At 43.0% G+C, this 27,526-nt stretch overlaps 1 protein-coding gene across 1 annotated transcript; it reads left to right on the top strand.

Moving 5' to 3' along the window:
- Positions 1-25,755, top strand: tecta (tectorin alpha). The gene is made up of 25 exons (XM_030437220.1): positions 1-317; positions 3,296-3,360; positions 3,465-3,604; positions 4,408-4,695; positions 5,146-5,283; positions 5,384-5,549; positions 5,667-6,079; positions 6,611-7,181; positions 7,254-7,870; positions 8,638-9,208; positions 10,848-11,476; positions 12,003-12,311; positions 12,432-12,654; positions 13,886-14,085; positions 14,391-14,771; positions 18,727-19,013; positions 20,690-20,991; positions 21,210-21,320; positions 21,642-21,844; positions 22,124-22,287; positions 22,398-22,646; positions 22,739-22,901; positions 22,983-23,067; positions 23,155-23,274; positions 23,579-25,755. Exons 2-25 carry the CDS (start codon positions 3,297-3,299, stop codon positions 23,677-23,679), a joined length of 6,495 nt encoding a protein of 2,164 aa, XP_030293080.1. The 5' UTR covers positions 1-317; position 3,296; the 3' UTR covers positions 23,680-25,755.
- Positions 25,756-27,526: the final 1,771 nt, after the last annotated feature.

The following is a 27,526-nucleotide window of genomic DNA, read 5'->3' as shown; positions in this document are numbered from 1 at the left end:
CTTGAGCTCCTTCCTCAGCTTAAACAGGTGCTTTTTCAATCTCCAGGAGGACATTACCATTCACCTTTTGGATTGTTGTTGCTTCTGCTGATAATCCTGTGGAGCTGGAATTGGACTCTAATTCTATAAGGACATCCAGCTCCTCTACATTCATTGTCATCACATCAGCAGCTATCACCTGCACGGCCTCATTGTACTCCCTCCATCACCACCAACACCACCACTCTCTGGATGGTCCTCTGCTGGATGAGACCCTGCTGTGTGGAGGTTGCCAGGTTAGACTATTGAGGTGCTAGATGTCCATCTTCTGAAGGCAGGTGAGTGCATCATTTCCTCACTAGGCTTGTACCTCTCTAATGCTGCAAAGGTTAGATATTTGGGGCATAATGGGTTGTGTTAAGGTATAATACAAATGTTTATATCTAATAAAGGTGTTCCTTTTGCGCTTCATTTTTAGGGCTCACAAACCCCTCAAAACAAAGCTTCTGACCCCTCATCACAAGTTATGGTCAAATAATGACTCTTCCTTCTCACATTGTTTTTATGTTAAGAGTTTTTACAAACCTGAAAAAAATGAAATATCCATATATTTCTTTTTAGATCAACCTAATATTTATCAACATTAATCATCTTGGGACCAAACCCTAAATTAGGAACCACTGGTAAACTTTTGCTCAATAGATTTTCACTGATGTTATATCATATCATAATTCTAAAAGACAGCATTTAAATGTAAATTAATTACTTATCGTTTAGCAATTTACTTCACCATCGCATATTTTTAAATGCACATCTTAATATTTGTCTGACCTAATTTTTGAGCCTCAAATGTAAAAGACAGGATGTAAATGTACAATAAATTAACTTTTGATAAAGGATGTGTCTTACTTGATATGATAAATGTTGTCTCTCCATGTGTGTGACCCCAAGGATCCTCATGTTAAAATGTATTGTTCATCTTTTAAGTCCTGAGGGCTTTATCTTAATCGCCTCGCTAAAAGGCATCAAGTTAACGCCAGTCAGATAAGATAGTGAGCCACAAGAGTCAAAAGAGCAATTGTGGTAATCTTTCTGTTGACAATGTCTGATTTGAGGCCGATGACATGAGGGCAGATCTCTGTCAGCAGTGCTTACTAACCTTGGCACACCTGAACACAATTTACCATCAAGCTGAATAGAATTCACACATTAGAGAGATTTGAGAGAAGTATTCAATTGGAATCACATACCTCAACAGATGCACATTAACAGTATTTTCTTCAGGACAGTAAGTGGGTATTTAGATTCTGAAATCATACCCCAAAAATTGATAGATAGAAGATATATTAAAATGTATTTTATTGGTTTATTGGTTCACCAGTATCCTTATTGTAACAAAATGCACCCTACTGCCTCTGCTCATTGAAATCAAAAATTATATGTTGACAAGTTGGCCACTATATTCACATTTAGGAGGCCAAAACTACATAGATGCAGAAGTAGTATAGCATATACTCCCCAACAAAAACATTAACTTAAACTTCACCCTTACTGAAGTTTGTCCTGCAACAAATATTATATTTTAACTTAGAACCTTAACATAATTATATCTTGTGTTTAAAAAACAAGAGACATTGCTGATATACTAATGGCCAGATAGCCGCAGCATTAGACTCAAACTGTTAAATCAAAGTGTAACTTTTACCTACAATTCTGCGGTTGATGAGCGGTAGTTTCTCTAATAAATACATCAACCTCTTTATCTTCCTTTTTGGTCTGCTACTGCTCTTCTTGAGGTCACTTATCCTCCAATGCTGCTCTTTGCTCCCAGTGTGTCTGGCCTTGGCAGAGTAGACAAGCTGAGTGTCAGCAGGCCCTGCGGTCCAACAAGCAAGCCTTTTTATGTTTTTTAGATGGAGGAAGGTGAAAAATAAGGCGAGTTCAACTGATAGGTGCCTATTACCATTGAAGAAGCAAAAATCTGACAGACATCTTTGTTGCCCTGGTGGTCCACATGACAACAAGAGTTAAGAAGGGAAGTCAGTGGGCCACAATGAACTTACTGGTTAATAACACCACAAATGAGACAACAATTACCTAGCTAGCTTGCTATTTTCTAAATATAAATCTGCAGGGCAGCCCGACCTGTCTGCTCTGCCTAGCCCAGACACACACTGGCAATGAAGAGCAGCTCCAGAGAATAAGTGAGTCAAAGAGGAGCAGCAGACCAGGAAGGAGGCCGAAGAGGTCGGTATGTTTACCAGAGAAACAACAGCTCATTATCCACTGTATCAGAACGGACATTCTCACGTTACATTGAGTTAGCAGTATGAGTCAAGCATAAAGCAACCAATGAAGGCAACCAATCAGAGGCAGGCACACATTTTAAAAGTTCTTGCCCAAAAATTGACAAACTACATCTGGTGTCAAATCCAAAGCTGCAGAATCTAAATGAGGACAATATCCGTGGTTGATAAGTCCAAAATAACACAAAAACAGAGGCGATTGCAGATTGAAAATATGAGAATGGTTCACAAGGTCTATGGTACCCAGGAGGGACCAGTTTCAATTTTCCAGGTAGTTGGCAGGGATGTTTGAATTAATCAAAGGCAAAATCAATACTTCTAAAGTTTCATTCTTTTTCATTAAACGATTAACTTTAAATGCTGCATGGTGATTGTAAATTCTGCCAACTTGGCTCTATACTCTACTTTGCCAATGGGAAACATGCCAAGCCAGGCACTGAACAGCCCCAAAGGGCCACTGCAAGGACCTTGGCAATTCAAACCTACTCACTTAAAGCCATTAGTGCCCCAGTGTTTATGCTCCTCTCCCTCTAGCCAACAAGGCATGGATTGCTCCCAAACAGGAGTGGTAATGAGGTCCTAAGCAGCCTTGCGGCTTCAGACACAGAGACGCTGGGCCAGTTTGGTCAGCTGCAGGGAAACGAGGCACAGAGAGGCCCGTAGTCCACTGTTGCTGGCTCACATGGGACTGTAAGGCAAATGTGATCCTGAAACATTGTTCTGGCATGCATAATAGAGTCTTTTCAGGGCTCCTCAGGGGAGACCTGGGAGCCTGATCTTAAAGAAGGATCGTGACGTTGGTTTGATGGTTCTCCCTCCTCTCTACTTTTGACTAACGGCTGTGTTAATGGGAAGTTGTCCTATGACTCATGTCTACCTTTCCATTAGCTTTAAGAAAATGCAACACTTGCTTAGACAGGGTTCACCAATGTGTAAATAAGTGGTAACATAATGAGAAAATTAATCACACAGTCGATAAGACCTCTCAACTTATTTTCTTTGTTTTTTAGAATGGTCAGGCCAGGCTGTCCAGTCATTCTGCTCCAACTCTTCAGCATCTTTATACGGACGGGAGGTATGGTGCCCATTATGGATTATGTCATCCTCTACATCAAATAATTAATTTTTTAGGGTTGGGAAAGGTCAATTTAATGTTTTTCTGCATTATTCTCCTTTTAGCTACTACTCAGGATATCTTGTATCCATATGGACCCGGCCATAGGGATCTAGAAACCCCAAAGATGGATGATGGGAGTTCACCTGAAATTACTTTGCTTATTCCCTTCATTTTCTTCAATATCCCCTACCGTTCCATCTACGTAAGCCTTGATCAAGACTCGCACTATTATTGCATAGAAACCTCAGCTCATAAAATTATCTACGACTCTTATACTGATGGAAAGTGTGACAAAGTTTTATATGGCAAGTTTTTACTCCCTCAAATCAAGGGTCTAATGACAAAGGATGTTGGTCACAGGGCAGATTGAAACACCCACTGAGGCCATGTGATAGTGATTTTGGGCTCTATAAATAAACTTGATGACTTTGATTTAAATTGAATCATAGTCCACTCTCAGAGCGAAATGTTGTGGCATTCTCCTTCACTCCTGACATAGATTGGGACTTGTTTTAAAAACTTTTTTTTTTTTTTTTTTTAAACATAAAATGGTTCCATACATTTCTGGCCTGAGCCAAGCCTTGAAATTCCCTGAGATTTAAAACTGATTTGAAGACATGATATACTCCTTTTTAAGCTGAAATCTTCACTGTAGCTGCTAAGCTACAAGCGTTAGCATGCACTGCATCTGATGTGAGTCTACAAGTTCAACCATATGTCGAAGGTGTAAATACCTTCTTCTAAAATCAATTTGGAATCTTTTGGCCTCTGTAAGGCACCAATTTATGTTTTTTCTATTATTCATTAGCTGTAACCCTTTTTTGCTGTCATGCTCCAGAAATGTTTTGTTGACTATGAAACTTAATCCAACTCTCCATCAGCATTGGGGTGAGTAGATTATTACTGAATTTCCATTTCTGGGTGTATTGTTCCTTTATAATAGTTTATTGCAATGTATAATAGTTGATCATTTCTGAAGTATAACCCTGTCTGTTCTTTTCACAGGTCAACAACAATGGTGTGGTGTCCTTCCACGTGCAGGTTAGTCAGTTCACACCAGAAGCTTTCCCTCTGAGTGACAGCAGATCATTTATTGCTCCACTTTGGGCCGATGTGCACAATGGCATCCGCGGAGATGTGTACTACCGAGAGTCCACTGAACCAGGAATACTGGAAAGGGCAACGCAAGATGTCCGGAAGTACTTCAAAAACATGCCCACTTTTACAGCCACCTGGGTCTTTATTGCAACATGGCACCAAGTCACCTTCTATGGAGGAAGTCAAACAACACCGGTAAAGTCTAAACTTTGCATAAAATATCTTGTACACCCTCGACACCTAACCATGTTTTAAATCTGCAAATCACTTAAACCATGATTAGTGAGGGATACAAAAAAGTTTAAATTGTCATCGCTTTGATTTGATGGTAATATTTTTCCTAAATGCTTAACAGATCTACAGATCTACAGAATATAAATATATATATATATTTATATATATATATATATATATGATATATATATATATATATCATATATAATATATAATTTAGATATGTGCCTTTTCCCATTTTGAAATTCTGCATATTCATTTTTTGCGTGAAATGTTTATTGAATGTTGAAACGATTTGTCTTCATGATGGTATTCTTTTCTTTGGTTTTCACATTATTGTATTTTTAAAAAATACAAATATTGTATTTTTCTCTTTGTAAAACTATTTTAATCCTCTTGTTTGATTAAAAGGTGAACACATTCCAAACTGTACTAATCTCAGATGGCATGGCATACTTCAGTATGTTCAACTATGGAGAAATCACATGGAGCACAGGAACAGCCAGTGGTGGAGATCCATTAACAGGATTGGGTGGAACGACAGCTCAGGTAATCTCACAGTGATTCCAAGATCATTTAAGAGAGATCATTATTGAAGTTACATGACAAACATTTCACCTCATGTAGCTCACACCTTTCCCCTTTTCAGTCAGGTTTTAATGGTGGAGACATTGGTCACTTCTTCAACCTGCCAGGATCACGGTCTAATGATGTCGTGAACATTGAACAGACAACCAATGTGAATATCCCTGGGCGCTGGTTCTTCCGTGTAGACACTGAGCTGATAGATCCTGCCAATGGCTGCAGCTACAATGGCAAGTTTCTCTTTTGCAAAGCAGCTACATCATCTTTAGTGTAGCAGTCAGAGGTATTTTGGAATCAAATCATTCAAGCGCTGAATACCTACTCTATCTTTCCTACATCCTCTCCAGGGCGTTACTACAGACGAGGGGAAATCTTCTGGCTGTCTGACCAGTGTTCACAGCGATGCCGCTGCCTTGACATTCACAATGAGGTGCAGTGCCAAGAGGCTCCATGCGGGCAACTAGAGACCTGCGAGCAGCAGGAAGGTGCCTTTTACTGCCAGCCGACCCGCACCAGTACTTGCGTGGTATTTGGCGATCCTCATTACCATACCTTCGATGGCTTCCTCTATCACTTCCAGGGAACCTGCTCCTATCTGCTGGCTCGACCCTGCTGGGAGGTGGCAGGGTTACCCTTCTTCAGTGTGGAGGCCAAAAATGAGAACCGTGGCGTCGCCTCTGTTTCTTGGCTCAGAGATGTCACTGTTGAGGTGTATGGTCACAGAGTCATGTTGCCCAAAGGCAGTCTTGGGACAGTCCAGGTGAGAATCTGTGGACCCCTTTTTATATCAGGAATTGGTTTGTTAACTTTATACAGATAAGCTCCTAAATTTAGTAATGTGAAGTTTGGAATCAGGGGACGACTTGGTAGCTAGAGCGTGAGAATGTCAAGAGGCTGTGTCCCTGCTGCAGCTGCCCAGGGTTCAAGTTTGACCTCCGGCCCTTTGCTGCACATCTCCCCAATCCTATTTCCTGTCACTCTACTGTCAATTTAAGCCATTAAAAAGGTAGAAAGAATAATGATTATGATGCTCAGTGGGTGGGGCCTGCCCCCCATTTGCAGAGGCTGAGGTTGTATCCTCACCGCAGCGTCCCAGGTTTTGAATCTAACCTCTGGCCCTTGTCGTACAGACTCTCTTTCCTGTCTGATCTGTGGTCCTAAAAAATATTCAAATAATTATAATAATAATTAAAACATATAAAAAGTATTCTAAATTGGCATATATTGACCAGATGTTTTCTACCATCATCCATGGTTCAGTTTCTGATTTGTCCTCTGCTCCTCTCCTTAGGTGGACGGCTTGATGAAGACTTTACCGGTCCAACTCCAGCTCGGTGCCATCAGGGTATATCAGTCTGGGGTTGCCATTGCTTTAGAAACAGACTTTGGACTCTTAGTTACCTATGATGGCCAACATTATGCATCCATCTCCCTACCCAGCTCCTACTTCAATAACACTTGTGGCCTTTGTGGTAACTATAACGATGACCCTGCCGATGATCCTGTGCTTCCTGACGGCTCACTGGCAGACAGTGTTGTGGAGTTAGGCGGAAGCTGGAGAGCAGAGGACACCGACTGGCGGTGCACAGATGGCTGCGCCCAGAATTGCAGCGTGTGCGACCCTCTTACAGAAGCCTTCTACTTTCGCTCAGACTACTGTGGGCTCATAAACAAAACTGATGGACCTTTCAGGGACTGCAGAGCTGTAGTGGACCCTACAGCCTTTGTGTACAGCTGTGTGTACGACATGTGCAGCAACAGGGATAATATCACCACACTCTGCCAGGCCATCCAGGCCTATGCTCTGGCCTGTCAGGCACTTGGTGTCACAATACGACCATGGAGATCTCGCACCTTCTGTGGTAAGATTCAGTTTGATTACACAGATTCTAAATCTTACATTAATTTACCTGTGTCTGATATCATGTCTTCTCTCTCAGCTTTGTCATGTCCAGATTTCAGCCATTACCAAGTGTGCACAAGTGCCTGTCCAGCGTCCTGCTCGGACCTCACCGCCCCCCTGTATTGTGCTCACCCCTGCACTGAGGGCTGCCAGTGTGACGATGGCTACGTTCTCAGCGGCAGCCGTTGTGTACAACGTGAAGACTGTGGCTGTGAGCATAACGGCCTCTATTACCCCCTTAATAACACTTTCTGGGCAGGCCCCAGCGGTGAAGAAGGTGAATGTACCCTCCTCTGCAACTGCGGGCCTGCTGGGGAAGTCTCCTGTTTCAACGAGTCCTGTAGGGAGGGCGAGGTGTGCGTAGCAGAGGTGGGCTTGCTTGGTTGCTACCCACGGAGGGAGGGAGTCTGCTCAATCACCCAGAACTCAGTGACATCCTCCTTTGATGGGACCTTCATGCTTTTCCCAGATGACAGCTCCTACTACCTGCTAAAGCTGTGTGGTGCAGTGCCAGCTAACGGCTCAGTGGTGGAGGTGAAGATGGGCAGACGACTGGTGAACAAAGGCCCTTCTTGGAAAAGACCTGTCGTGGTAACAGTGGCTAACCTAGAAGCTCAGATGGGAGGGACTGATTTTGATATAGTCAAGGTGAGGAAAACACCAATTCCAAAATGGTTGTGAAAAAAGTTATGATAATTTGTTAATCCTAACAAACCATACAAAGACAATATATCTATTGATTTTTGTAAATATTTGTATATTTTGAATCTATTGCCACATTTCAAACAAGTTTGCTGCGTTTTGGAAGACTGGGTGTCACACTGGCTGCTCTGTTCAGGTCTAGGCTACTTTATGCAATTCACAAGCATGCAGCTTTGTCTGCCACCTCGGGACACTCCTGAAACACTATAAACTGTTGGTGATCTAAAAGAGAGACCAACTCAGCAACTGCATGGCTTATTTGACACCAAAAATGTTTACAGAATCACCACGTTGAAACATTTTTGGAATATCGGAAAAAGTTTGTAAATTGGCCACCATGATGGTCCAGTTTTAATTCCTGGAGCAGTCAACCAACCAATGAATCATCTAATTAGGTGCAGTCAGAAAGAAGAATGTTGTCTTTTTGGTCAAGGATCCAATGTTGGGGAGCAGTGCAAACACTCATGTCCCAAATTGCCCCTGTGGACATGCAAGGTTCTTTTATACTACTGTGTGAAACACACAATGCTATAAATTATATTACTTTATGTACTCAGGTACTCTTCGAAAAACCTTTGTCCATAAACACTGTTCATATTAAAATGACTGCATTCTGTCCCAACATTTTCAGATTTCATGCTAGTATTTTCCCTTCAGAGTAACAACCATTTTGTTATCAGTTGTTAGTTCCTTGACACTTTTTTATGTTCCAGGTAAATGGTGAACCAGTGGGGCTCCCATACGTCCATCCCATGGAGACAATGATGATCTACAAAGCACCAGGCAATGCTACTGTGGTGGAGTCCCGCGGTCTGCTTCGTGTCAGCTACACGCGCCAGGGATTCCTCAACATTTCCCTCTCCACTCTCTTCTACAATGTTACTTGTGGTCTTTGTGGCGTCTTCAACAGCAATTCAACCGATGACCTTCGCCTTCCAAATGGACGCTTGGCTGAGTCTACAGAACAGTTCACAGAGGGCTGGCGGTCCATTGCAGATGACCTCACCTGTAATGGTGACTGTGACGACCTGTATCGAATGTGCACAGACTTGCGGCTCTATCAGAGTCCTTGGATGTGTGGAAACATCAACGACCCGGGGAATAGTTCATTTCTGGCTTGTCATGCTGTGGTCAACCCCTCACCATTCTTCAGGAACTGCTTGTATAACATGTGCGTAAAGGAAGGGAATCGTTCAGCCTTGTGTTCTTCACTACAGGCATACGCCACCGCCTGTCAGGATGCTCAAGTAGGCCTCGCTTCATGGAGGAGTGCCACCAACTGCCGTGAGTAGATTCACCTTTACTTTAAAGGAACAGGCTGATATTATTTTGTCATAAAACGTAAGATGAAAAGATCATCTCTGTGTGTTGAGAACAGATATGAAAAGGATAAAAAGATGGAGGACATGACAGCTGTCCATATTAGCACGGGCCAAAATAAAATGCATCAAAACGCACTTCAAATACATTTCTGTAATTTTAGGTCATTCTTATCACATTTATTTATGTTCAAGTGGCTCTGAATCAAATGGTACCACCAGCGCATGACAGTGTATTTTGGCACCTGGGATATTTTGACTTCTTTTTTTCAGTGGGAGGAAATACAAAAAAAAAAAGTGCCTTCAAACAACGAGCAAGCTTGTCTACAACACATCAAAAAGCAAAAAGGTTTTTCTATTTATTAACATATAAACTAGCAAAATGCAGGTATTCTATGTAACGAGACTTCTGAATTTGGTAAGAGGCACATTTCAATAAAAGAAAGCATCGCTGTCAATGTCACTGTCAAAGGGTACCCAGCTAATCATGCTAGAAACAAAGAAAAGCTAGTCAAACTTTGATAGAAATAAGATATTAATACGGTTTAAAAAACATAGCTTACCGATGGAGCAATGGATTACGATGCAAGAGTGCATTGAAAACAGAAATATCTGAGCATTTCTTTTGCCTTACAGTTGGTCACCAGTGGAATCCACTGTGACCATGGCGGGTCTAAGCTGGCCTATCCCATCCTACAGCGGTTGAGTGTAAAACTAGGAATACCAGGATAACAGTCAGGAATTCTTTCATCTAGTTAAAAAACATGACAACACTGGTGTTACAGATTAAACCAGACATCTTACAATTTTCTTAACAAACTGAATGCTGAGAAGGTTATCCATTATTGAGTTTTGACTTCCCATGTCTATCAAACATCAACTGTAGTTGATTTCCGTAGCCAAGTTGTTATGTGATGCAATGTTAAGTACACGCTGGTTGTAATGTTAGCTTCTTGTCAAGGCTAGCCCAGTTTAGCTAAATTAGCACCAGCTAACGCCTGCATGGTAAGGTACTGAATAATGTAATACCCACCTTTGGGTGGTCCCAGGGCTCTGTGAAATTGACGCTCCAGCAGACTTTAGTCTGTATAACCATATCTTGTTGTTAAGCAACCCTACATTTTAAAATCTGACTCCTGCTTCTCTGCATTGCTACAGATTCAGTCTATAATAGTAGCGTCCCTCATCTTAGTATAAATAACATGCTCAGTATTTTACATAATGACCCTATCAATTGTAGTAGTCAGGTAATGCTTACGTTATGCATGCTAACGTTATGAAATACATGTAGCTGATAGTATTGTTCACTTCCTGTCAAGGCTGTTCATCAAATCAGGGATTTTTTATTTTGAACTAGTGACCTGTTGAGCAGAAGGGAACTAAATGGGCCTTATTTCTATAAAAACTGTGAAACGACAGTGTGGTTGATGGTGAAGTAATGTAATCAGTATTTGTCCGAACACCTTATAACACTGGTAAGACAGACTACCGTGGCAGTCCAATATTTGACATAAAAAGACAAACGTTCTGTATTCATGTAAAATTGATATGGCTGTTTCCTTTGCGACTCTCTTGCTGTCTCTTGCCTCGCTCTTCTGTCTCAGCTCTTCCCTGTCCAGAGAACAGCCACTTTGACGAGTGCACCAGCGCCTGCCCTCTGACCTGCTCAAACCTGGATGAACCTGAGGAGCCGTGCCCTCTGCCCTGCCAGGAGGGGTGTCAGTGCGAGGAAGGCTTTGCGCTTCGCGACGGCTTGTGTGTGGCGCGCAGCGATTGTGGCTGTATGAGCCATGGCCGCCAGCTTGCCACTAATCAGACTTTCTGGACGGACTGGGAGTGCCAAGAGCGCTGCTACTGCAACGGCTCTGACAACAGTGTATACTGTCAGCTGGCGCCCTGTCACCTCGAGGAGTACTGCCAGGAGAGTGATGGCCTGTATTTCTGCCTGCCACGCACTGAGGCCCTGTGTGTGGCAGCGGGTTATGGACACTTCCTGCCATTTGGTGGCGTACCATTTGAGTTGCAGAGCTCTTGTACTCTCAGGATGGCCACCACCCACTGTGGTAGAGAGAGCAGAGACCCTGCAGCCATCAATGGAGCTTTTCCTGAATTTAAACTGGCAGCTCGTAATGAGGAAAGGGACACAGGCCAGGCTATCTGGGTGAGGGGATTTGTACTGGAGGTTTATGAGTATGAGATTGAAGTGTCTCGAAGCTACAAAAACACTGTCACGGTGAGTGAAATATTTATACCTTACCACCACTTTTCTGCATGACCCGTGAAGGTCATGGTTGTTGTATTTGTGAGGACATGTTATTTCTAATCAAGCCGATAGAATAACCAGGCAGAGGGTGAATTCCTTTTGATTGGCTTAAGGTGGATCTAATTTCAATGGGCATCTTTTATCGGGCTGGATTTGGCTCAGACGAAACCCCGACCCTGAGCGACATTTGGACCGGGTTCACAAACCGACTAAAAGATCTGAGGAGGAACAGAAATGACACACACAGCCACATGCTGCACACACACTGAGACACACACATTTTTTTCTAACTCTCTCTGGTTCTTCTGTCCCTCTGATTCAATTATGTGAGAAACACATAAAAGCCCTTTCACTGAGTCTTATGTTATAATCGACCGGGTTTCCCCACATACTTGGGATTAAAAAACATGAATAAGTGCTAAAATTGAATCCGTAGGAATGTGACTATGTCATCCTATAATAAGAGTTAAACATGTATCAATCTCTCTTCCCGCAGGTGAATAAGGAGCGTTTGTACCTCCCACTGAAGCTGGGCCCGGGGAAGGTCAACATCTTTACCTGGGGCATGCAGCTCATCCTGGAGACAGATTTTGGCCTGAAGGTGGCCTTTGACTGGAACACCCTCCTCCTATTGACTTTGCCCCGTGACCTCTACAACACGTCCTGCGGCCTCTGCCAGGGCATGCCCTTATCCCCACCCACCCTCACCACCACCGAGTGGGGCATGGCCTGGGCAGAGAGGGACATCTTCTGCCAGGTGGGCTGTGGAGACTCGTGCCCTCGCTGTGGCCTGGGTGAGAAAACCGTGCCGAATGACGGCCCTCTCATGGTGGCCGATGGCAACATTGACGCAGGCGACGGGGTGAATGAAGTCAACACAGGCATGCGTTTCCATATGGGGGATGGACTATATGTGTTTGTGGAGCCAGAGGCCGTGAGGCTATGTGGGCTGATCATTGATCGAGGAGGTGTGTTTGCACGTTGTCACAGTAAGGTGGCACCAGTGTTCTTCTATCAGAGCTGCCTGCAGGACACCTGCTTGGACCAGGGCGCTCAGGATACAGTCTGTAACTGGCTACAGATTTATGCCAGCACCTGTCAAACCCAAGGGGTGCCTGTTACCGGCTGGAGGAGTGACACACCGTGTGGTGAGTGCAATTCTGGACTCACCTTTATTTCACCATGTTCTTCAGTTATATGTGTGTGTGATACAAAGGCCTCCCCGTGTGTTACAAATGAGGCACAGCCAAGTGTTATCTTTTCTTGATTTTAAAGGTGCATCACAGTTAAAAGATGTAATAGTCTGAATTTACCAGACTGTGTTTTAATACTAGCCTTTACCCACTTAGTCCTTATATACACACTACTGATGATTATTTATCAAAAATGTTGATATGTTAATGTTTTGTGAAAGTGCCCCAGTCATCCCAGACAAGTGCCCCAGAAATATCAAAATATCGAGATATATATTGTGTATCGCAATATAGTCTAAAGTATGATCATCATATTAGTTTAAGGCCATATTGTCCAGCCTTAGTTTACCATTACTTTACACTAAAAAGTTTCACCAGCAAACGCTTTATAGTTTATTTGACCGCTGCAGGCTTGCTCGATTGGTAATCATCAACAACCATTCTTTCTAGAAACAGTGTCTGTATTACTGTGAATAATCCAAAGAATGATTTCCTATAAAGAAAGTTAATAGTCTGGATTTTACAATATTGCTGTTGAAATGTGTAATTGTTTACTGTTGGAGTTGATGCAATGAGAACTGCAAACCCAATTCCACTCAACTCCATTTTAAGGCCGAGGGGTGCATGTATTGCAATCCCATGAGATAATCCCGAAAGAGGACATGTTATTTTAGTAATTTGGGTTAACGGGGTGAAACAGTAATATAAGTAAATCAACAGGAACATCATGCAAACTCGCTGATGTTAGTTAAGATGAGTTCTCATTCTTCCTCCTAAAATTAGAACTTGTTTTTTGCCTTATTGTTTGTGGCTGAATGAATTCAAACACATGAGAGCTATAGTGGCGTTGGTAAGGTTTGTCCTGAACCTTCAATGGAGACTGGCTGTTCCCCCTACATCTAGTCTTTATGCTAATCAAGGTTAACCACACCCCGACTCAAGCACCATACCCAAATAATTCAATTGAGTTTGATCTTCTCATCTCATTCTCATGAAGAAACACAATAAGCATGTCTCCCAAAATGTTGACCTGCTCCTTTAAGGTCTAGAGGTAGACACACATGACCCTTATCCACAAATATTTACTCCTGAAAAATCACCTGTTATTGCTGGAAAAACATCCTATGTGAACGATGCAGTCGGTACAGCTGTCTGCTAATCTCTTTGCCAACCTGCCTGCTCCCAGTCCAGAGCTGTCCACCTAACAGCTATTACTCGAGCTGCGTGCCGGCGTGCCCGCCCCAGTGCGCCCCAGCCCGCGGCCAGAGGGACTGCAGCCAGGACTGTGTGGAGGGCTGCCAGTGCGACCAGGGCTACGTGCTCAACGGCAAGAGCTGCATCCTGCCGCAGAACTGCGGCTGCTACACTGATGGCAAGTACTATGAGGTCAGTCTCACATCCAGCACCACATGGAGTCAACTCAGTGACCTCTGCTGCCAGAACTGGCTTTTTATTAGAGGTCCTCATTGGCCAGTCAGAATCATGTACATACTGAATGAACATTTTCAAACACTTAATCATTCTGGTATTATTGATTTTTGCTCAGATTTCTTTGAGGTTAGTCAAGTTCATGTTCTTTATTTATCAAGTACATATACATACATAGACACACATTACAATTTTAACAACTAAATTAATTAAACAACTAATTGTTTCCTGTCTTAGTCTAACAGAAACCTTCGTTCTTTCAGCCCAAACAGCTGTTTTGGAACAGCGACTGCACCAAACGGTGCCAGTGCATTGGACGAAACCTGATCCAGTGTGACCCGCGGCGCTGTAAGGCAGAGGAGGAGTGCACCCTGCGGTACGGCGTGAGGGGCTGCTTTGCACGGCGCTCCCAGCACTGTGTGGCATCAGGCGGTGGAGTTTTTAGGACCTTCGATGGGGCCTCGCTGAGGCTGCCGGCCTCCTGCTCCTTCGTCTTGTCCACAAACTGTCACAAGCTGCCCGACCTCTCCTTCCAGCTCATCGCTAACTTTGATAAATGGAGCACACCCAACCTCACCACCATCTCTCATGTCTACCTTTACATCAATGAGGAGAATATACTCATCTCTGGCAGCACTGTCAAGGTGAGAGAAGCATTGGACCGTGGTTGCTTTGTCAGCCAAATGTTGGGAATTGTTTTGACTTGGACTCATACACTTTAATTACATGACATGATTTAGAAATCAGTTCTGCTATTCAAAACAACAGGCTTAAATGCACTTTAAAGGTCCCATATTATGAAAAACACGTTTTCCCTGGTCTCTGCATATATAAACTGGTCCTTCCTGAGCCTACCAACTCCCAGAATGAGGAAAGCAAATGAGTTCTGCATCGTCTCTACAGCCCACCCACTGGTATAACGGCAGTCCTGCAGGCTGTTCAGATTCAGCTCCTTCGTTAAGTAACGAAAAGGAGAGATGTTCATAGACCAGCCTCTACTGTGCGATGATAGGAGATATCCAAGAGGGGGGCGCCCATCCCTGAGGTGAAGTTCGGTGTGTCCAGCGGTAAGCTAGCAGTGTTTCGAAATGTCGTCGCTCAGAGCTAGACACGCAGATTGCTCTGTTGTTGGTTGTATAAATCAACATAAGTGCCTATATTCTGTCCTAGCTACAGAACAACAGAAGAGACAGTGGTTGCGTTTCATTTTTGACGACAACGTGCCGGCTACGCTTTCCGTTAGTTTGTATGTGTGTGCTAACCGCTTCACATTGGACTGCTTCAGTAACGAGGGTCAGTACAAAGCTGGCTTTGCCTCAACACTGACCCAAGTAAAAGAATCAGTCCCAACCATACGGGAACCAGTAACTGCACCTGAGCCACAGGTAGGTGTCGCCGCGGTTTGACAGAAGCCTCTTTCACACTGCCGTTTGCATGCGGGGATCCTGTACCAATTCTCCGCACCCTCCCCTGTGTGAAAGTTTCAGATGCGGAGAGGGGGGAAATTTCGCTCCGGCGCTGATCCGCCTCTGGAGGTAGTATCAGGGCCGCATTATTGGTGAGCTGTCCCAGTGTGAACGGATAATCCGGAGGCGCGGAGCGAGGGCGTGTCGGTCGTGCAGTCTGATAACTACACAGGTCCTTCACTCAACTAAATACAGAGAAATGTCCCACAAAGCAACGTTATAGGACCGAACAACAGTAACGTAGTAACTGTAACTGTCTTTGGCAACTTATATGAGGAAAACAAATACCACAGCTGTACGTGGAGAAGTGTCTGTCCTCCTGCCTGTCCTCCCGACTCTTCCTCACATTTCTGCTCAAAAAACAGACACCGAGTGTCTGTGACGAAAACAAATTACCGTGACCGTCAGCTCTCCGGACCAAGACTTCAGGGAACTTTCCCCCAGAAAACAGCCTCCGTCCCCGCGAGTGAGGGAGTCAGACAGCGTCCTGTTTACTGATGGCGATTATGTATAATTATGTAATTTAGCGCAAAAAAACTTCACTCCGTCACTTTCCAGGATGTTTGGTGGGTCAGGATCTCAATCACTACACATTATAACAGCATCCATATGATTATAAACTGTCTGCAGGTTTAGATAGACAAGGGGAACACCTGGGGAAACACCAACGTCATCAACATGACGTGTACCGTCACGCCTCTTTAGGGGCCGCAGCGCCGACTTTCTGTGTGAATTACACACGTGAAGGCAGAGATGCTTCGCTCTGTGTGAATCACCATCGGCGGAGAATTGCCGAACCACCGCTCCGGAGATAATGTGGAGAGGCTGTATTTACAGTTGCCTATGAGTATGGTGAAGTCAGCTTGAAACTGGCTAACTAGTTAGCTCTGCTTTGGTCCGCTATGCAATGGCGTCTGAAGCGAGTTTAATGTTAATAATATTACGAGGGAGCTTGGTTGTCACAGTAAAAAGTCTTGTAATGTGCAGACTGGAGACAGAGACGATGCGAACAGTGCCCAAGAGTTTGGAGACTGTGTTGGAGACAAACACAGCTTTCGATAGCTGTTAGCCATTAGCTTTAGGTAGTAACTGTAACAACACATACGAACAAACTAAGTCACATATTCAGACGCACTAACCATTCTGAAATGTCCTGCTGCAGCCGCAGTGTCTGTACTTCTTCAGGAGCCTCTCCTTCTGGGTCCGATTCTGGGTCAAACTGGTATGGTTGAGCGACTGCATCTCGGCGAGCCATAGCGTTACATCCACCATAAACATTAGCGCATGCTACCGCTAGCGTAAGCGGCATTCTCTCCCAGAGAGGGGCATATAGCAGGCAAGGCAGGCTATGACAGACGGAGCTCATTAGCATTTAAAGGTGCAGACACAGAAACAGTCTGCTCTCAGTAGAGCGACTTTCAGACAGCTGAAATTCAGGACCACAGATGGATTTGGGGCAATACATTTCAAATACAGTGTTGTTGGACCTCTGACAGCTGTGTGAAATTGATGAAAAACGGTATAATATGGGACCTTTAACAAGACCTTGTATGTGGACTTCCTGTTCCCTCAACACAAGCTAAAGAGATCTTCATGTTTTGTTCTACAACATAATATACATTAGTTTCCTGCACTGTTTGAATTTTGAAGCATTTACTTGTCATAAAGAACAAGATTGCTAACAACTGGTTAACTGAGACTACAGAGGTTGGCGGAGACATTTAACATCATCATCCCAAACATGGGGACACATCTACTCGTCAAGACTTTACTCAACACCTTAGGCGCAAACTAGCTTACACTAACTTTACCACACGTAGATTTATTTATTTATTTATAGTAAAGTAAGTGTATACTATGGTGTAGTCTGAGGCTTTGTGGTTGTAGATACTTTATTTATAGCCTAATGTTAGCTTGTTACTTCTGGCTCTTTCATTCAAGCTTCAAAAGCATCATAAACTTGTGTTTTTAAAAGATCTTATTTACTGCAATACTCCAATAATCCAATCCCATAGGTTTTTTAAAAAGGGAACCAGGATGCTAACTTCTGCGTAAGCAAACATAGACCATCGATACAGAACTCACCGCAGCAAACGGCAGACAGATAAAGACAGCAACAAGCTAGTGAACATAGCGGAACATCCCTGAGGTGTGGTTAGCTGTTTTCTCTTGAGAGTGTATACCTGGACACAGACCCAGAAACAAGGCTCCATATTAATACCAGTGTTGCTGCTGCCTGTCTGCTGGAAGTGTAAACAGGCCATAGGAGGCTAACATGTGAGCCACATCCACTTTACAAGGCCATACGAGATCAAACATGTTTGATTTTCTAGTGTTTTTTAGCCATAGGTGACAATTATGAGACAATGGTGAATACTAAAATATAGTTTAGGAGTGCCACAAGTAAAGAAGAGTCACTAGGAAAGCAACAGATTCATGTATGACATTGAAACTGCAATAAATACCTAAAGCCTGCTGATACTGGCCACCATAAGCTAATGGTCGTACTGGAGCAGGGAGGCTATAAATGCAAAATCCTTTATGACAAGACATTTGTGTTACTTTTTTTAGATACGCCATTAAGTCTCACTTTAATGGCCCTAGCATCTATGGTAGAAAACTTCTAGGTTTATATTATCAACTTTCTTTCCTCTGGCTTTGTACCATCTGCGGTCAAAGATGCCTTTATAAAACCTCTCCTCAATAACAAAACACACCAATCTAAATCTCTCTTTTCTTGCCAGCATACTTGAAAGAGTCCCAGCGGTCCAGTTTACCAATTACCACTAATTACCTGGTAGAGCTCCTCCAATTCAGGCTTTAGGCCATATCATTTCACTGAAACTGCACTCACAGAGGTAGTTAATGACTCGCTGATTGCCTTTAACTTTGTCCCTCAATGAGTCTTAATCATACTTGAACTGAATGAGCCAGTTTTCTAAAACGACACGTTACTGGTAATGCAATGAAGTGGCGCCGGTCATACTCAGAGCCCAAACTAATTACAGCACCATCTCCAAATCTTTGCTTTGGACTTGAATTACTTAAACGAGACCGCATTAATTCATTTATTGGTGTTTTTGTGATGTTACTTATATAATAACATGGATTTCTATCCCCTGTGTCTTCACAGGTTAATGGGACACCAGTATCAGTCCCGTTTCTAACCGGGCTGATGACTCGTCTGTCCACGTCCGAAGGCTTCATCGTCATCGACACGCCCCAGGACATCCAGGTTCGATACAACCACTTTAACACCCTGAGCATCACAATGGGCCAGCGGCTGCAGAACAAGGTGTGTGGCCTCTGCGGGAACTTCAACGGAGACCCCAGTGACGACTACATCACCTCCAGGGGCAAGCCGGCTGTCAGCGCTCTGGAGCTGGCACAGAGCTGGAAGACCAACGGTATGCAGAACAGGTGGGTGAGGCTTATAGATATGGTTGAATGTATGTACTATTGTACATGTTAATAATAATAATAAAAAAAAACTCCACAAATGAGCTTTTTTTATATTATTAATGACTACATGTATTTTGAAAGGGATGTGTCATACTTCTGAGCTCATTGTTTTGGCTTAAGAGCCCACAAACTTCAACCTCATGAACTCCTTTTCTAGAAGCAGCAGAGTGGAAAAAAGACTTGAAAAGAAAGTTGAATCTCTAGCTAAAGAGCCAGAAATTTCCCTCAGGAACAAAACAGAACAAAAAAGTGTGAATATTGGACTGGACCCACTGCATCAGGAGGACTGAAACATCGCTCCAAATGAATGCTAATTTTGACATTGGTTTGAACTGGCAGGCTGAGAATGAGACTCAAAAAACAACTCCTTCGGAATGGCCTTAAAAGGTTGCCAACATAGTGTTTTATTTTTCACCTTGATGCACACACCCTTTCTGTTTTTCTCTCCCAGTATGTGTCTGCTCTGTTGACTTCCTTTATCAGGAGTCTGTTTTATAAAGTCGCCCAATCAAAGCACCTTTTGTTCTGGATTCTTTTCACCCCTGATTCCATTTTCAAAACAGCAGGCAAGCTTTTTCCTTGATGAAATATTGAACCTATTGAAACTATAAAAACCCAAGGTGGTACCGAATGACATAGCGGGCCCTACATTAATGGGATCACTACACAATCTGTGGATTTACAGGAGGGAATGTAATACCAGAAGGTGTGCCTCTCTCTTTCAGTTTCAACACAGAGCATTTCCAACTGTTAGCCAACAGGAGGGGAGATTGTCCACTACAGTGCTCCAGACTAACTTTTTCTACTTTCTACTTTTTCTTTTCTTTTTCTAAGTGCCGCTAAAACTGAAATGCAACAAAAGACTTATATATATATATATATATATATATATATATATATATATATATATATATATATATATATATATATATATATACACATACATATATATATATAAATAAACTGTACTACAGATAAATGTTTTAACAATAAAAAGAACATTTTCAAAAATAACAATCGGTTTAGATAATACACCAATATGCACTAGTGCTCCTGGTTACAAGATTCAGTCACAGTATCTCAGAAAATAGTCAAAAAATGCAACTAAATGGTCAAAGTCTGAAGCTCTGCACCAGTTTATTGATCAGCGATGTTGTCGTTGTGGATTATTGTTGGATTAAAAATAAAAGGAAAAAATGCTTTATATGTGTCGCCAAATATACTTGGGCAGCCATTTATATATGTGCCCAAGTAAAGTCCATGTGTGAGAGACACTGGTGTGACTGCTCCTTATTTCTTCTGTGGTGCAGTCTCAATAACCTCTCTCGATAACCTGATGTGCCAGATGGAAAGGAAATGTCAGTAACTGTTTAGAAAAGGGTGGGAACTTAAAATGGATGGAACTTAATGGTTCTCACACCTAAACTACGCCCACAGCTGCCAGTAGTTCCTCAGAGGACGCTTGCAGGTTCAACCACAGTGGTTCAGCCACAAGCACACAATTTGAAGCAATGCTCACTGTAGGTGCAATATGTACAGTATTTGCAGATCAAAATAAAAGGTTGCACAAGGAAATTATTTAGTTATTAAGTAATAACACATGCACAAATAAAAATAATACCTTTGACAGTAAGATTTTGGTCCTTCTCCTCTAGTTGTGATGAAACCCAGTACGTGGCTCTGGCCCAGTCCTGTGACAACACAGCAGTGGTGGCACTGCAGGGTGAGGATGCCTGTCAAAAGCTCACACAGCTGAAGGGTTTCTTCCAGCCGTGCCACGGCCTGCTGGACCCCCGGCCCTTCTACCAGTCCTGCTACCTGGATGGCTGCTACAATCACCGGAAGGCTCAGGTCTGTGGCTCACTGGCTGCCTACGCAGAGGCCTGCCGCTCCCTGGGCACCCTCACCACCAAATGGATCACCCAAGAGAACTGCTGTAAGGGCACCGCGAGGCACCAGCATTCCTCAAAAACCTTTTAATTTGTTGATTTAGCCCAAAATTCCCAGCTCAGTTTAAGTTACTCTGAGTTGCTGCAAGAGGACACAGTTAGGAGAGAATCTATTGTGTAAATTAAGCTAAATCTGCAAAAGCACACTGAACATACAGCTAACGTTGTGTGTGACAGCTAACATTGTGTGAGGACCTGTCTTTAGCAGAATGGATCTACGACCCCTGTGCAGGAGAGATCTGCACAAACTTCACCTGTGAGCTGGAGAACGGAGGCGACCTGTGTGGCTGTCCAGAGTTACCAACCAGCACTGGAGGTGAGCGCTTCACGGGGCAAGAAGGTGATATCATCCACCTCCAGTTTAAATCCTGTCCCAGTATGATGATACTATGATACTATTATATCATAGCTAGATATGTATACTTATAGACTTGACAGGTCTTGTGCCAGAAATATACAGAAACATATATATTTTTATACAGACTGTTACTGTATACTGTACACAACTGTTACTGTTGTTCTTGTTGAGGAAAAAAACCCTTTTAGGAGGCAGTATTTACAGCATCATACTTTCCAGGGATAATAATAATACTACAACTCTGATATAGTACCTAACGTGTGTCTGTGTGTCTGGCAGCAGATGATGACATCCTCCAGGCGGAGGTGAACTGTAAGCACGCTCAGATGGAGGTTTCCATCTCCAAGTGTAAACTCTTCCAACTGGGTTTTGAACGGGAGGACGTCAGGATCAACGACGAGCACTGCGCCGGCATCGAGGGAGAGGACTTCATCTCCTTCCACATCAACAACACCAAGGGACACTGCGGCTCCATCGTACAGGTCGGTTTACCTTCACCCGTATTCTTTCTTGCTTCACAAGCGTCGACTGTTCTGATTACTTTACTCACTAGCTGGATCCCCTTTTTTACGTTGTTGCTTTGCATCTCCCACATAGTCCCTCAACGTTTTAGCAGCTTTCATGTCAACTTCCCAACCGTTCCCTTTCCAGACTGTTCCTTTGATTATTAGGAGTGATATATCAGATTGTTACTAGGCAGCCGAACAGATGTATCAGCTGTTTCCAAGCCTTCATTCGCTTCTGTGTTTCTGTACTGACAGTCGAACGGCACACACATCATGTATAAGAACACTGTGTGGATCGAGAGCGTGAACAACACGGGCAACGTCATCACCAGGGACAAAACCATCAACGTGGAGTTCTCCTGCGCCTATGAACTGGACCTGAAGATCTCGCTGGAGACCGTCCTCAAGCCCATGCTCAGGTCAGAGAGAGCTTGACTTCATTTGTTGACCGCAAATGAAACAAAATGCTCTGGCTAAACACAGCAACCAGCTACATTTCTTCTCTTCTTCTTCCTCCTTCGTCCTCCAGTGTGATAAACCTCACCTTACCGACCCAGGAGGGAAACTTCATCACGAAGATGGCTCTATATAAGAACTCCTCGTACCGCCATCCGTACAGGGAGGGCGAGGTGGTGCTCAGCACTCGAGACATCCTTTTCGTGGGCGTGTTTGTTGAGGGGGCAGATGAAAACCAGCTCATCCTCATCGTAAACATGTGCTGGGCCACGCCGTCTCGCTACAGCAGCGATCGCCTCCGTTATATCATCATAGAGCGAGGGTAGGCTGGAGGAGCGTCACACACACCTGTTCATTTGGATAACAACTACACTCAACAGTACAGTCTCCTATAAACACAGTCTGTCCCTTTAGGTGTCCAAACATTAAGGACAACACCATCGGTATGGCCGAGAACGGTGTGTCACTCACCTGTCGCTTCCATGTCACCGTCTTCAAGTTCATCGGGGATTACGATGAGGTCCACCTCCACTGTGACGTCTCCCTGTGCGACTCCGAAACAAATGCCTGCAAAGTGGTGAGGAGAATATTCATCTTATATAAAACTGCTGATGAATCACTGTCCACTGTGTTGATGCATGCATACTCTTTCATCCAGAACTGTCCACACAAGAGAAGAATGTACTCCGAGGACAGCGACCATAAAGAGCACATACTGTCCGTTGGGCCAATAAGAAGGAGAGGTAAGTAAGGCCTCTTTCCTCTGCTATTCAGTCCAATTCTAAAGCTTTTCCAGGATTTCCATGACACACCTGTGACGTCCCCTTCAGAATCACACTGGTGCGAAGACAACAATGGCGGCTGTGAGCAGATCTGCACCAGCAAGACGACCGGACCGGTCTGCAGCTGTGTGACTGGGATGCTGCAACGAGATGGGAAAAGCTGCAGGAGTAAGGAACACAAACAGACACAGTAGTTCCACATTTTTAACATCTTATCCAAAAAAACATCCAGCCTTCACAATACAAAAAGAGTATTGTGTGATTGTGATTGAGAGCGAAAAGATACAAATTATAATGATAATAATTTTATAGAGGGCCTTTTACAAGACCCAAGGACGCTTTACACAGTAGGATCAATGCTACACAACCAGACAAAAACCAACAGCAAGTAACAAGGATTAGTGTCTGCTGGGGAAGCAGATTTTGTCCATTAGAGCATCCTGTATAATTAATGTTTTTCTTCTTTTCCCAGCTGTGAGCTCGAGCTGTAACCTGACTCCGACAGTTTCTCTGCTGAGCGTCGGTGCTGTGATCTCCACGTTCCTGGCTCTGATTCACGCTCTCCTCTTATAACATCCTGTGAGCGCAGGAAAAGCACAGCTATGTGGAAAAGATAAAACACAGAAAAGACTTGAAGATGCACAAGGTATCAGCGTTTATTAGCCAGTAGATCAGCTGTGAACCAGACAGAATATCTAGACAGAATACACATTCGAACATGTTTGAGTCCAAATACTACAGATGCCACTGAAGGTACACAAAAGTGAGTCAGCTTTTTAGACGTGCAGACAATTGATCCTGCTGGAGCTCTTAAGTTTCACCACTCTTTGTGTCATTCTTCACCTCCTCCATTATTCACATATATCAGGACAAGCCACTTTTTTCTTTCATTATAACATCTTTATAGATTATTCTTATGTTTTTTGTGAATGCATTAGTCCGCCAAAGTGTCTTTATTCGATATGATCACCAGATGGCGACAAAGTCAGAAATGCTCTAGTCCTGCACCTTTTGGGTTGAAGGTGTATTTGGTGCCCATTACATAAGGGCACAACGGAATGTGAACCCAGCACACTGTTCCACTTCCATGCCTATCCAACTTCCTGACCTCCACACACTTTGTTTAGACCGTTATCACATTATAATCTGCATTTTGAACTGAACATTGCCACTGAATGTAAATTGGTAATGGGTAGTTGCATAATGAACACAGTTGCGAGGAATCAGGGTGGCATTATCTGATCAAGTAGTCACATGCCTTTGCCATCCGATAATAGTCAGCGTTCTCGAATCTGCCAGTCTCAGCAAGCAAAAATGTGTTAGTTGGAGCTGACATACAAACAGTGGAGGGTCTCCCCAAATCCACAATTCATCGGTTCCACACGAGGCCTCAGGTCCAGTTTCTGGAGACTTAGACCTTACTTCTGTTATACTTTATAAAACAGCAGGAGCTGAAAGAATGATTTGTTCCAATGACTGGTTGATCGTCTGAGAAGAATTTGGTAATGGATTCATCAATTTCCATTATATTTCCTTTAATGTATTGAAATGCTACACAATTCTCTAGTTACAGCTTTTCTATTGTGAGAATTTTCAGCTTCATTCGTGGTTTATGAGACTTTATACTAGTGAACTGAACATCTTTTGGTTTTAAGTAGGTAGTCAGACCAAAGCAGCAGACTTGTACTTACACTGCTCAAATTACCATTGTCAATGTTGTTAAGAACAGTTGAAAATATCAATCAATCAATCTCCATGAAAAAAGAGTTCTCATTTTAGCTGCTCACTGCACAGCACCTCACAGTGTCAATTTTTGTCCAACTCCACAATTCTCTACATGAAATGAATGGGTATGTATGACATATGTCCTGAAGGATTCACTCCACAAGTCCAGAGCGGGGAGATTTCGAGGGAACTAGTGGAGAAGCTTGCTAAGTCCAGTGCCAATTCGGCTCTCCCTGATGGTTACGTGACCCTTTACTTGTGTAGCCTGATGTTAATCCTGGCCCAACGTGAACCAATATGGTCCTTGGGTGCAACGCCGTGAACAGCAATGCTATGATTAATCAAGGATTTATGACTCTATTATCGCCTAATTTAACACAGTGACCACTATAACATAGAAAAACAGTGTGTAGTCTGAACCTGGCATTTGACAGCCTCCAAACTGTTGCTGCCGTCAAGCCTCCGCTCATTTTTTCTGAGGAAAGCGGCCAAACACACTGATTGCATTCAGACTTGTTAGCATAAATTCTCCTGACTATCTGTTGGACAGCAGATCTACTGGCTAGCTTCATACAGAGCAGTGCTGATCTATTTCATTTGGCCTCCAGACCAACTACTGTAATCACAGTGTTTATCACACTAAACCAACAAAGCTCTACATCAGCTTGTGGCAGCAATAAGACGACCGATCATGTGAGAAGAAAACTGGATGATATATTTCATAATGCGAGCAGTTCAATGCATGGCCTGCATTTATTTTGGATGTCAAAGTGGTGTTTATGAGTGAAGTGAGTATTTATGTGTGAGGAGAGCAGCCTGTGAATTGAATACTCTGATATTTTTAACTCAGATTTTGGTGTCGTAGATTAGTGCCCAGGTTCTAAGACATGCACTCAGTTGTGCCATTAAAATATTTCATTCTGTCTGTCTGTTTTCTGTCTTAATCAGTTATAGTGTTGTAACACTGCCATAAATATTGACTGATTATTGATTCTGAACAGTTTGTCTTTTAGGATGGACATGTGTTGACAAACTGTACTACTGTTAATAGGGTAAGGTTCTCCAAATGTGGTCCCTGGTCAATGTTTGATATTTGGCACCTTATAAATGTCAATATATGTCTCCACACCCTCCCTGTCACCCTTCAGTGTTCTTAACTGAAGCCACCTGAAATTCTTAGTTCTGGATTAGTTTCACAGTGAGTAGCAGCTTTTCATAGGTAGACTTGTTTTGCTACCTTATATGTACAAATGTACAGTCCTTGTCAGTTTCGGGGTATATGTCATGACTTTTTATTTTAATAATCAGTTTCTTTTTGTTGTTGTTGTTGTTTAAAAACATGACCAAAAGATGTTTTATTCTTTGAGAGCAGAACAACCGCAACCTTTAATAAATGAAGAAGTTCTCAAAGTTGGTGTTGAGTTATTTACAAGATTCACAATTAATTTTATTGTCATTCACAGCTCTATACCAGATAGGTACACAGTAGAGAGGCTAATTTTGCAACCAGGTCAATTTAGCCCCATTCAGGACAGTTTATACAATGTTGCAAAGTGTAAGAATTGGCATCCTGAATTCATACAAGAAATTGAGCATATAACCAACAGCTAACTGGAGCTGGAGTTAGCTAGTTAGCTCAGTTAGCTGTGCAGCTAGTAGTCAGGACTGGGTGCTCAGAACACCAAAGAAGTGTTATTGTTTACATCGTTGGCACAGGGACAGGGGTAAGACCGGGCTAACTGCTTAGCATGCCATTAGCTGTAGCTGGAGTTAGCTAGTTAGCTCAGCTAGCTGTGATGCTAGGAGTCAGGACTGGGAGCTTGGAGAACCTGGGAATGGCTGTTGTTTACTTAGCTGGCACAGGAGCTGTTGACTGGCTTGGGCTAGCTAGTTAGCATACTAACGTCAGTAGATCTTTGCAACAGAATATATGTCATACACTAAAAACTGTCAATGTCCCGCTTTTTATTGACAATTTAGTGTTATCAACTAAACTTCCTACATACAGTATTTCACCTACAACTTGGAATGCATATTTTATTACCAGAAATAATAAAGGACCGCATGCTCAGTTATTTTACAATAAAAACTGAACTTGTCCTGTTGCAGTGTTTCAGTAGCTGATAGGAAGTAAACTTTGATTAATGCAGCCGTCTCCTAGCAACCTAGTTCCAAACAAATGATCTGTCTGATTCACTCCACGCCCTGCGATTGTGTTCAGTTATTTAAAAAGTTGACAAATCAATTTGTAAATTCTTTCCACAATGAAACATGCACTGACAGCATGCCATGCGCTTGAGACATTCAATTAAGTATACACTGTTGTCAGCCATCAACCATCGGTGACATCTGACAGCTGAATGTGGAATGAAAAAGGGAGGTGAAAGAAACTAGGTCAGGCTGCACTGATCACGTCTTCCTCCCCAGCTGTGCATGTGCACCAAACCACGGAGCAGCTTCTATCCCAAGGGTGTGAGACGTCTCAGTTCATCGTTTCAAACTCCAATTTACTCCACAGAATTGTTCGTTTTGCATTGTTCTTCTCCTACGTAGCGCAAATGTGCTTACACTAAATTTCATTTTGCGACAAACTTTGTAAAATGACAAATAAATTGTCCTTGTAAGTTTGAAGCCTTGTAATACATGCACATCTACAGTATACATTGAGCTAAACACACTTCCAAATAATGTTCGA

Source organism: Sparus aurata, chromosome 13 (genome assembly GCF_900880675.1).
Source record: "Sparus aurata chromosome 13, fSpaAur1.1, whole genome shotgun sequence".
NCBI lineage: Eukaryota > Metazoa > Chordata > Actinopteri > Spariformes > Sparidae > Sparus > Sparus aurata.
The sequence above is the reverse complement of the archived record's forward strand: the minus strand, read 5'-3'. Positions and strand labels throughout refer to the sequence as shown.

Coding starts and splice junctions, on each gene's coding strand:
- tecta (XM_030437220.1), top strand. CDS start 3,297: ATGGTCAGGCCAGGCTGTCCAGTCATTCTGCTCCAACTCTTCAGCATC. Junction 3,361..3,464: donor CATCTTTATACGGACGGGAG/GTATGGTGCCCA, acceptor TTCTCCTTTTAG/CTACTACTCAGGATATCTTG. Junction 5,284..5,383: donor TGGGTGGAACGACAGCTCAG/GTAATCTCACAG, acceptor TCCCCTTTTCAG/TCAGGTTTTAATGGTGGAGA.